At 41.0% G+C, this 12,351-nt stretch overlaps 1 protein-coding gene across 1 annotated transcript in view; it reads right to left on the reverse strand.

The window, feature by feature from the left end:
* The window catches only part of AOAH (acyloxyacyl hydrolase), a 174,391-nt gene that overhangs the window by 140,384 nt on the left and 21,656 nt on the right, over nt 1–12,351 (reverse strand). The window contains 1 exon segment of the mRNA XM_030308229.1: nt 3,318–3,413. Coding sequence (XP_030164089.1) covers nt 3,318–3,413 — 96 coding nt within the window.

Raw genomic sequence — 12,351 nt, forward strand, 5'->3', positions numbered from 1 at the left:
GAAAAACAACTGACTTTCAAGTGTAAAGGGCACAGGCAGCTTGTTATTAAGATGCAAGAATTCAGGGAATAGTGTTCCTGTGAGCCCTTCCTGAGGAATGAGCTGTAGACAAGTTGACTAGAGAGGCATCCGCATAAAGGCTGGTAGTGAACATCAATGAAATAGTTGCTGATGGGACTGAGACCAAATGGGGGTGAGAAGGGCATGGATATGGTATGGAATAGCCTTATGCTCAGGTCATAGAGAACAATGATTACAAAAGGTGGAGAAATGGGAACAGTATACTTAAAGGGCAGTTTTGGTTGCCTTCAGTGATTATAAAGTATATTAATGGTAGCAGTACGAGGATTGATATTGATATTCTGAGACTGTTATATGTCTAATGAGGGATAGGTGAAAGAGTAATTATAGGGTATTTTGTCCCTTTGTCCTTGAGAACTAGGACTTTGGCTGTGGAAAGAAAGATATGGATATGACATAGGAGAGATTAAGAAGAAAATCCTGCTAAAAAAAATCCTATAGTCCTGAATTTGAATTTGAAGTGTCAGTATGACCTCATGAGACATGAGACATGAGATATATATCTATATCTATCTATTCTATATCTATGTATCTATGTATCTATCTATATCTATATCTATATCTATCTATATATATATCTCATTACATTGTTATAATGATAGTTTTTAAAGAAAACTAATTGACTACTATGGGACAATAATAGAAAGGCAGCGAATCATTTGAAAACTGGCAAGTAAAGCAAAGGAATCAGGCATTTATCCTGCCTTTCCTACTATGAACAATACCATTATGGACTGTGGGGAAAACATCTCTAAAATATGATGGGAACATGTGGGTGGCTCAGTCGGTTAAGTGTTCAACCCTGGATTTTGGTTCAGGTCATTATCTGATGGTTAGAGAGTTTGAGCCCTGCACTGGGCTTTGCACTGACAGTGTGGAACCTGCTTAGGATTCTCTCTCTCTTCCTTTCTCTGCCTTTCCTCTGCGCGCTCTCTCTCTCTCTCTCTCTCAAAATAAATAAATAAACTTAAAAAAATTTTTTAAATATGATGACGACGAGGCAAAGTGTCTCTAATGTACTTCCTCCACTAAAGATAATATAAATGATATATTAGAATAGCACAATTTTGCAACCCCCAGTGAACTAAGAGATCTGGTTAGTGACCATCGACAGCTGCTAATGTCACAAAAAGAGAAAGCCACTTATAATGGCCTCCTGACTAAAGAAAATATCACCACTTATTGTCTTGCCAAAGAAGTCAAACTGGAGTCTGATCAAGCCTCTGGATCTAGCTGCAATTTTCAGGAAATAAAGAACACAGAGCAATATATTCAATCATACCACAGGGAAGCAATCAGCAAAACCCAGACTGTGGGAAACTCTACAAGGCAAATCCCACAATTAAATTAAATGGAAAAGGAAGGGATGGAAAGAAAACTTATAGATTAAAACAGATTTAAGAGACATATCAAAAAATATTTTTTGAGAGTCTCATGTGCTACCAGCTGAGCTAGCCGGGCAGTCAAAAAATATTTTTTAAAATGTTTATTTATTTATTTCTGAGAGAGAGTAAGAGCAGGATCAGGGGAGGGACAGAGAGAGAGAGAGAGAGAAAGAGAGAGAGAGAGAGAGAGAGAGAGAGAGAGAGAGAGAGAGAGAGAGAGAGAGAGAATCCCAAGCAGTCTCCATGCTGTCAGCAAAAAGCCTGATGCTGGGCTCAATTCCAAGAACCGTGAGATCATGACCTGAGCAGAAACAGCCAACTGAGCCACCCAGGCATCCCAGGCCTTGACATATCAAAATTTTAAGACTAGGCAAGACTAGGGTATAGCAAATGCCCACCTGGAAGATAAAACTACAAAGCAATGCCAAAAAAAATGAGTACAGTAAAATTCAAGATGTTGTTCCTTTAGGCAAAATAATGGATTTATGATGGAATGGGGCTTCTAGAGTAGCTACCTATCTGTTTCTTCTTGACCTGGGCTATGTTTACAAGGGTATTCACATTTTAATAACTAATAAACTTATACATTTATTTCATGTGGTTTTCTAGGTTTGATTTGTTTCCTCTAAAAAAGGTTAAAAGATTACCCACTGAACAATACCATACATTGTTTATGGATTCATACAAGTGAATATGAAAGTATTAAATTTGACAAGAACAATACCCATAAAGCTCATGTGAGTGGTTCCCTCTGGGGAGATGGAAGGAGAATAGAACTGGGGGTGAGAGGAAGCCAAAGGCTGCTTCAAGTCTATCTGCCACGTTCTAATTCCGCAAAAGAAAGATGATGTAAATAAGTCAAAATCTTAGCAATGATCAATCTGGGACGTTGTAAACACTTGTGTTTGTGTATTATTCTCTCTTAGACTTTAGATTGAATTCCAAGAAATTTAGCTTGTGAATGCATATTGTGACTGAATGCAATAAATTCTCTGAAAATGCTTTGGTGCTATTGGAACAGCATGCTATGTAAACCAGACACAACCACCATTAGTCTGGCTTCCTTACTTTGAAAAAAATCATCCTTGATGAATTTGTTTCTTAACATTCAAGGAATGACAATTTGACTCTCAAAGAAGTTTATTCATTGTGGCTGTTCACCTAATAGTATTCTATAAGGGAAATAGAATCAATATTTTTTCAACTTTGTGGAGATGGAGAGAGAAATATACAATTTGTTTAAATCATCAATCATCAATCCATTCCTTTTTTTATTTTTTGAGTATGGGTCAGATGATTTTATTGAGATCCAATTCAAATCTGTGGAAAGTTCCCAGATTATTTTCCCATTTGGGTTTTTTAAAGATCAGTTGTCCTCTCAGCCTAAATAAAGCTCTGTGTGGGTAAGACTGTACATGTATCTGGGAATGTACATGTGGTTAAATTAACATAAATCATTGAAAATTATCCATTTTTCATTATTTTGACTTTCTTGGTACTTAAGGCAATGAACTCCAGTTAGGCAAATCATTATAAATGTGAGATATGAAGCAACAACTGGCCATTCTACATTTTATTTCCTAAATGTCCTCAACAATCTCATTCTGCCATGGTGGAAAATGAATGTCAGGGGGAAAAATTGCCTCGAGTGGTTTGTGTGTGTGTGTGTGTGTGTGTGTGTGTGTGTGTGTGTGTTTGTTTTAATTTCTATGAGCCCCATAAGAATATCAACTCACACAAATAACTCATATTCTCCTCCATAAGTGTGTGTAGGGTATAAACTCGCTCATGATGACTCAAAAGTCAGAAAACAAATCAGACCCACAGCCACATGACCCTTTCTGTATTTACCAGGAAGGTAGCTGCACAGTCTCTCCATTGAGGTCTCCACCGTGGAGTTGTGAACTTGAGCAAGCTGTTCAATCACGGATACCACTGCCACACAGGCTGCAAGGAGACAGAAGAACATGTCAGCAGTGTCATGTAGAAAACTGTGCTGGAGGGCCAGGGGAAAGGAAGGGATGCGCGTGTGTCCTTGGGAACACCAACCTTTCCAAAACACAGAACTTTTGTTTGCCAAGCCTTTTAACATCTGCTGTGTGCATAAAGGCACCATGAGTTGTAGTGAAATGTAAAGTGTGCTAAGAAGATTGTATGTTTGAGGGCCAGAAAGACTGGTTGTCAGTTCAGTTTTGCCACTTGTAAGCTATAGGACTTTGTGGAGGTAACTGAATCTTTGTTTATGTTCATTGCTTTTCAATCGCATAGAAGACAGACATGGCATTTAAAGGAGACAGTGTGGAAATAAACAAGTCAGCACAGAGCAGAAGCTCAATAGACACTGGTTTCTTTCCTCCCCCCTTTTCTTCCTTTCTGCAGCAGCTGGTTTCATTGGGATTAGGATCATCCCCACCCCATACATACTCAGCTGTGACTTAGGGTCAGGTTTTTAATTTTAAATTTTTTTTTCAACGTTTTTTTATTTTTGGGACAGAGAGAGACAGAGCATGAATGGGCGAGGGGCAGAGAGAGAAGGAGACACAGAAACGGAAACAGGCTCCAGGCTCTGAGCCATCAGCCCAGAGCCCAACGCGGGGCTCGAACTCACGGACCGCGAGATCGTGACCTGGCTGAAGTCGGACGCTTAACCGACTGCGCCACCCAGGCGCCCCAGGTTTTTAATTTTAGAAAAGTGGTGGAAATTGCTCAGCCTTTAGAGTCAGAAGACCTGGAATTGAGTCCTGCTCTTGAATCTTGGACTCACCATCCAGGCTTTCTAAGACTTGGTCTCCTCACTGCAAAGTAGGTAATAAGTTTCCTATAAGAGGCTGTAATGATTCAGTGAGATAACAGTGCAATTGAACATGCCTTTGAAATCATAACACGAGTGTAAAGTATCATTTCACCTCCCAGCTAGAAAGCACTCTGCTTGAAAGCATATGCCAATATACTAAGTGTCTAAAAGGAACCTCAGATTAAATTAGAAATATATTACTTCACCAACCTTGGTATATATATGTGAAGGCCCAGAAATGCCAGGCTGACACCCTTTAGAAGTTTCTATCACCAGCCTTGATCTCCTGAATGCCTGGGAAAGCCCAAACTTCCTTTTTCCAAAGAGAGGGGACTCTTTCTTCTACACACAAAGGGTTGGTTGGTCAAAGATCAGTAAGTCTGTGAGAGGAAATTGTTAGGCCTCAGAGAGACAAGAGTGGCATTTATTAGCAGTGGTTGGTTTCCAAGGAGGAAAAAGAAGGCTTATATCCCAAATGAAGAAGTTCCAGGGTGCCTGGCCCAGTAGTAAACTCGCCATTAACCATCTGCTCAAGGTGCTGGGAACCCAAATTCACATGCAGTGTCATTAAAGCCAGATTTCTACCAGGACTCCTTGAGGGAAGGTGGCTGGTAACAGATGTGATAGTACAATTGAGCATTTCTAGACAGAAAGAAATAAAATCTTCTGTAAAATTCAGGATTGTCAATGAACGAGAGACTTTCCCCTTTCTAGACATTGCAACAGCTGATGAGGCTTTTGGCCTCGATTGCTCTGTATCCTCAGATAAAGCCAGACAAAGCTAGGCTCACCTAATCTGAGCGTGATCTTGAAAACCACAATCTCACTGCTCTGAGAGCACCTGCGCATTTATCAACACCAACTATCAAGGTTGATTAGATGTGCTTTTAAGTAATCCATGCATTGAGGATTCTATTACATGCAATGAATTTAGTAGCTGATACTTATTAGCACTTTATGATCTAAAAAGCATTTTCATGTGTATTTTGTTTTATTTTAAAAATAACATTTCAAAATACAATGCAATGCAATCTCATTTTAGAAAACAAAAAATACTGAATATTGTAAATAAAATAAACATCATTTAACTCACCCAGAGATAAACCAATTTCACTTTTACTTTAAATATATAAAATGTATTTAACATATGCGAATATTTTCAACATTTATAATACTTTTACCCCCTAATTTATGCCTCTGCCAATCACCTCTTAAGTAACGGGAGCTAAATAAATTTTAATAACTGCAATTGAAAGACAATGATAAATAATGAGATTGCAGTGTGGTAAGAGGATGCAGTGTGGTATAGTTGAAAAGGGAGAGGCTTTGAATTAAAAAATAAACTTGGGTTCAAATACTGGATGGATGAGTTACAAACAGTGTAACTTGAACAAGTTACCTCTCCACTGGAACTTCATTTTTACGAGTTTAGATTTGGACCAGAAGTTCTTTGAAGGTGGGAGAAGGGTCTTACTGTCTCTAACTTTGAATGCCTGATGCAGGGTGTGGTTTGGAGTCAGGGGACAGAGATGTGTGCTGACTTGAAGCAAGCTGACTGGAGAACCGGCGGAGTGACATTTCAGTTGTCAGTTACTGGGGGTCTCCGTAGGAAAAGGTTAATGAGTGCACCTGAAGTTGTGTTCAGACTCAGTCATCTCCCCAACAACGTCGCTTACTCTCATTCCATCTTGTTGCAGGGCATGACTGCACTTCTCATTCTGGTGTGAAACAACCAGTGCCAACTCTTGAGTCAGACAGCGGATCTGATAGCAAATAGTCACGACTTGCAGCTGGGGATCACAGAAGGCGGTGGACATGGGGTTGAAATCTTGCATAACAATCACTTTGTGTGGCATCTCATCAATGAGCTGCTTCACCCAGCATGGACTTGAAACGAGGGTATGCATTTGTTTTAATCCAAGGCTTGCAAGGATCAATGCAAAGAGAATTGTGCCACTCGAAACCTCAACCTGCTTCTTTGTACTTATAGATATGGGTTTTTCTTTTACTCAGAGGAATCCCATCAAGGACTCTTATGACTTTGGTGGCTCCTTAGCACTCCTTGCTAAAATTGGAAATCATTAGATAAAAGGAGCCAAAAAAAAAAAAAAAGTCAGCTGTCTCTGATGGAGTGGACCTTGATATCACCTCTGCTCTGCCCAGTGAAGAGTTATGATCAAAGGGGCTCTGAAGAAAACTGGGTAATGGGGTTTGAAATATGTAAACGCCCAGGTTGGACTCAGCTTTGATTTGAATCATGTTCCCTTAGACATCCTCACCCATATCGAGGGGCCTCAACTCCCCTTCCAGCTGGATTGTTAATTTAGGGTCTGCAGCGCAGTGTGTTCTGAATCCTTTAGTTGGCAAGAGTGGAGAAATTGACTTGGCTATAGTTTCTAATAAGAGGTTCCACTGTCTTGACAGGCTAAAGAATGTTTTCCCTTAGACGCATGGGCAGAGTAATTCTTCGCATTACAGACCATTCTCTGGCTGCTGATAAAAGGCCTGGCTCTGCTAAAGTGAGTTTGTCCAAGCTACTGTTCATTTACAGAGAGTGAGAGCGGTGCACTTTGCTCAATGGTCACCATTCGAAACCTCACATATGGAAAATCTCTTCTCACGTGGCTTCTGAAAATAATGAGTGTAATAGAAACAGACACTCCTGATATTGTAGGAAAAGAAGTGAATGGGACCCAATAAAAACATCTGCCACAGGGATCTGCTTCTGGACACATTCCTCTGGTAGGTTGCAGACTATACCCAGAATCCTTTTGAAATGAAACAGGACTCTTGCAACTCTAATTATAATCATATCCATGCTGGCTGGAAATGCAGCCAACTGCAGAGAGACGGCTACAAGATTTCCCATTTGTGTGAAGCCCACACTTCATCGAAAAGCCCAGAAAGCACTAGGCAGTTGTCAGAGACAGGGTCAGCATGACTATCCTTCCTTTTTGACCCTAAGTGGACACATAAATAATTCATCACATGGCTAGAGTGTGCCCTGCAGTTTTCAAAGTGTTTTGCATACATTATCATCTCATTCAAACTTCACAACAACTCATAGATGTAGGAATCATTGCTCTCATTTTACAGACCAGCAGACAGAGGCTCAGAGAGGTTAGCTATCTTGCCAAGGATGTGGCTAGTTAACAGGAGAGCTGGGACTGGAACACAGTATGTACTGAGTTCCTTCTAGATGGAGGCACTGTGCTGGGCTGTGAGTAGGTGCTGAAAAAAAAACTGATATGGTTCCTGTCCTCTTAGAGATTATGCTGTAATGGAGAAAAGTGATGGTAAACAAACAAACACATAATTATAAATAATTTTAGGAGCCATGAAGAAAAGGAACAGGGTGAAATAGCAGAGGGTAATGAAGATGGGGTGGTATAAACCTTCTTAGCTAGAGCCAATAAAGAGGGCTTATCTGGAGAACGCACACAAAAAATGGCTAATATAATGGAAAGGATCATAAGGAGCTGGGGGCAAGCTTGGTAAGAAGTGGGGGGAGCTGATGCCACTTCATGGCCTAAAGCTAGGAAAACCTGGCACCAGAACCCAATGGTGAAAGATGAAGTGCAGGGAAAGGAAGATGTCAGTTTCATGGGCTTTGTAGACTGCAAAAGAGCCAGGGATTTTTCCAGAGAGCAATGGGGAACCATGGCTGGGTTTTGTGGAAAGAGCTGCTGCTATTTGATCTATGTCTTAAATTATCATGTTGGCTGTCACAGGGAGGAAGATACTTAGGGGGCAAAGGTGGGACCAGAGAGATGAAGCAGAAGGCTATTTTGGTACCGGAGAGAGATGGTGGTGGATTGGAGAGCAACGAGTGGCAGGGGGGACAGAGAAAAATAGACAGATGTGGGATCTATTGTGGAGGTTAACCCAATACAATTTATTAATGAATTGGCATGTGAAGGAAAGAAGTATGAGGACAAGTGAGAATCAAAAATGATTCATTTATTTGTGGTTTGGGCTCCAGGGAAGGGTCGAGCACAGGTTTTGGGACCATACCACACCGGGGTTTGGGTTCCTGAGTCCCTATGCACCTGGGTGACTTTGTATGTCCCACCTCCCACCACAATAGCGCTCCTCAAGCAGCTAAACTCTGTTTTCCTCAGATTTCCCTGCTTGTGTGGGAGCAGAAGATATGGCTTTACATGTTTACACTCTCCTAGGCCTTTCTCATGTTGGTGAAAAGAAAAGGAAATAAGGTATGAAAATAGTCACTTAAAATTACCTTCCTACCGGTTTTGTTTCCCTACGATAGTAGTTACTAACTAGTACACAACCCAGATATGAATATTACACCTTCACCCTTTTCTTTTCCTCATCTCATGAGTCCAGACATGGATAGGGAGAGGTTGGTAAGAAGAAAAGAGAGTGGAAGGGAGTAATGAAGGGAGAAATTATGTTATAGTAGAGAGTAGAAGAATTTGGGGGTCAGACAGACCTGGGCCTGCTTCTCTGACTTATGAGCTGAGGTATCTGGCAGGATGATTAACCTCTCTGGACCCAGATTTTGTCACCTACCAAATGGAATGATAATGCTCACTTGTGTGTTACACTAAACATGGCCATCTATTCCAGTCCTCTGAATCTGGCCTTGTAACGTGTTTTATCAGTAGACCATGGAGGAAATGATAGCATTTCAGATCTGAACTCAGGCCTCAAGAGGCCTTGTAGCTTCCATTTTTGCCCTCTTAGAACGTTATAGCTGTGAGCTTGAACCTGCTGGAGAGGCCACATAAAGGAAAATCAAGGTGCCCCAACCAACAGCCTGCCAACATTTGTGAATGAGGCCATTCTAAATCATCCAGCTGCTGTCATTCTGCCATCTACCAAGTGAGTGCAGCAGCAGGAGTGAGCCCAGGGGATCTCCAGTGGGAGGATCACCCAACTGTGTCCAGCCCAAAATTGCCAGCCCATAGAATTATGAGCTAATAAATGATTGCTGTATAAGTGTGGAGTAGTTTGTAATTCACCACAGGTTATCTGCCATACCTGGCAAAAGCATTGTGGGAATTAAGTGATACAACACACAAATGCATATGCTATCTAGCAGAGTAGGCATTTAACAAATATCTACTGTCAGTTTCTACTCCAGCTGCTGAGACCATTCGGCCAAGACATATTCTCTGTGATTCTTTTTAAAATAAAAACTCAGAAACTTATCTTTGAAAAACATATTGCTGTACCAACAGTGTTTTTACTTTTCTATAGCTGAATTTGCTTTTATTGCCTGTAGGTAGTATTTTCACTACATTTGGGCAGATTAGGGTCTGTGGCTTAACCCCATCACCACCTAGAACATTGTCTTTATGAGCAAATGTGCAGTGAGTTCCAAACTGCCAAATTTCCCAAGAACACTGGCAATGAGAGAGGCACTATATTGGGCAATTTCTTAGTGAGAACAGAGGCTGGGGGTATTCAAGGGTGAGGAGTATTGGTGAGAGGAAATAAGCAGACTGTGTTGAGAGACCCAGGATGGTTGGCCTGACTAATTTAGAAATATATAAAAAGCTAATAATAAAGAGATGAGAGTAAAGACAGAAACCATTCCATCCTGTTTTTAATTCAACACATGTTTATTAGCACCTACTATATGCTCAGAAGTTTGAGGATACAAACATGAATAAAAGAAATCACAGACCAGGAGGAAAGCCTGATGATGAGAAAAACAGTCTAGTTATGGCAACATGTGAGTGCTATGGTAGAGGGAACTGTTAGTGTTTTGGAAGCATAGAGGAAGAAGAAACTAACTCTGGGAGGGGCCAAGATTGCAGAACAGCATGGAAGGTTTTTTGTGTGGCTCTCATCCTTGAAATAGAGCCAGACCAACACTAGACTATCCTGAACATGTACAAAACTGACTTGAGGATTAACACAACAATCTGCACAACCTAAACCAGAGAACTCAGCAGGTATGAGGTGTGGGGAGGTGAACTGGGGGAGAGAGAAGCCACTAAAGTCAGGGAGCTGTTTTTTGTGCAGAGAGAGGACAGAAACAGGGGTGGGGGCAGGGGGTAGAGTAGGAAAGCAGCTGGAGAGAAAAGAAAGAGTATGCAAGGGACTGAACAAAAAAAGGGGAAAGGAGAAAGGAGAGGGTTTAAATTCCATTAAGACTGTATAAACAGGGGGAGTACAGAATCTGCAACTCCACAGCTCGATACCTGGTGGTGCTCTGTTGGGAAGGGCAAATCCCCAGGAGCAGAGAGTGAGGTCCGAGGGGGTCTCAGTGGACCCTGGAGAACAAACACATTTGCTGGTGCTGGAACAAGGTCATTAAGGGTGAAGCCTGGTGCCAGATATGTGTCATGATTTTCCATAACCCCTGAAATGCTGCTGCTACACAATCACGTGAACTTTTTCTGGGGCAGGCCGGCAGTCTGGGGCAGGCTGGGGCCACAGTCTCTGGACATCAGTGGCAGCACAGTCCCGAGAATGTCCCTGGGTGGGGCCGGCACTCGGCCATTGCTCGGTGAGACCCTCACCTAGAAGGTCTGAGCGGGTCAAAGCTTCAGTCCTTCAGAAGTGAGGGGTTGGGAAACACAGCCACATCAGAGATAAAACTCAGGAGGGAGGAGCCACCTGGCAACATGACAGCTTGGTCACAGACAGTGTAAAAGTGGGGAGTAGACAGAAGCTGGAGACAAAGGACAGGTGCGTGATTGCTGGTCGGGAAGAGCACAGAGTTCCAATACTAGACACTGGTTAGGTGGGTGATGCCATTTTCACCCCACCCACGCATGCGCATACACAACTACGCCTGCCACAACAATCCACTCCAGTAAGCTAAGCAGCCCCACCTAGTGGAGAGCAGAGCCCTTACACTAAGCCCCGCCCAACTGGGCCAACGTCGCTCTTCAGGAACACCACAAGTCTCTGCACCTGCTTAGTTTACAGTCTATAACGTGCTTCATACTTTGACTTCTAGGGGAAACTGATGTAATTTCAATAGTATTACAGTATATTTGCTGGTCCATCTATTCAAATTCTTTTCTTTTCTTATTCTTGAATACAGAAAGAGAAAATATTTATTTTTATTTTCCATTTTTATTAAAAATAGTTTTAATTTTTTCTACTATATTTTTTACTTTTTTGGTAAATTTTTCAAATTATATTTTACTTACATCATTTCACTTTATTTCATTGTATTCATTTTTTTTCAAACTTTCAAACTTTTTTTTCTTATCTCTTTGTTTTTTCTCTAATCTATCAAGCTCCTTCCAACAACCAGACCAAAACACACCTAGGATCCAGCAACTTTTATTTGATATTTTTTGGGTTGTTTTTAATTTTTAATTTTAATTTTTTTACCTTATTAATTCCTTTTCTTCCTTCAAAATGATGAAATGAAGGAATTCACCCCAAAAGAAAAAAACAGGAAGAAATGACAGCCAGTGACTTAATCAACACAGATACAAGCAAGATGTCTGAACCAGAATTTAGAATCATGATAATAAGAATACCAGATGGGGTTGAAAACAGATTAGAATCCCTTTCTGCAGAGATAAAGGCTAGTCAGGATGAAATAAAATATGCTATAACTGAGCTGCAATTTCAAATGGATGCCATGGCGGCAAGGATGGTTGAGGCAAGCAATGATATAGAGGACAAAATTATGGAGAACAATGAAGCAGAAAAAAAGAGGGAGACTAAGGCAAAAGATCATGATTTAAGAATTAGAGAAATGAGTGACTCATTAAAAAGGAACAACATCAGAATCACAGGGGTCCCATAACAGGAAGAGAGAGAAAAAGGGGTAGAAGTGTTATGTGAGCAAATCATAGTGGAAAACTTTCCTAACCTGGGGAAAGACAGAGACATCAAAATTCAGGAAACACAGAGGACTCCCATTAGATTCAGCAAAAACCGACCATCGACAAGGCATATCATAGTCAAATTCACAAAATACTCAGGCATGGAGAGAATCATGAAAGCAGCAAGGGAAAAAAAAGTCCTTAACCTACAAGGGAAGACACATCAAGTTTGCAGTAGACCTATCCACAGAAACTTGGCAGGCCAGAAAAAAGTGGCAGGATATATTCAGGGTGCTGAATTGGAAAAATATGCAGCCAAGAATTCTTT

This window comes from Lynx canadensis, chromosome A2 (genome assembly GCF_007474595.2).
Source record: "Lynx canadensis isolate LIC74 chromosome A2, mLynCan4.pri.v2, whole genome shotgun sequence".
In the NCBI taxonomy this organism is placed as follows: domain Eukaryota; kingdom Metazoa; phylum Chordata; class Mammalia; order Carnivora; family Felidae; genus Lynx; species Lynx canadensis.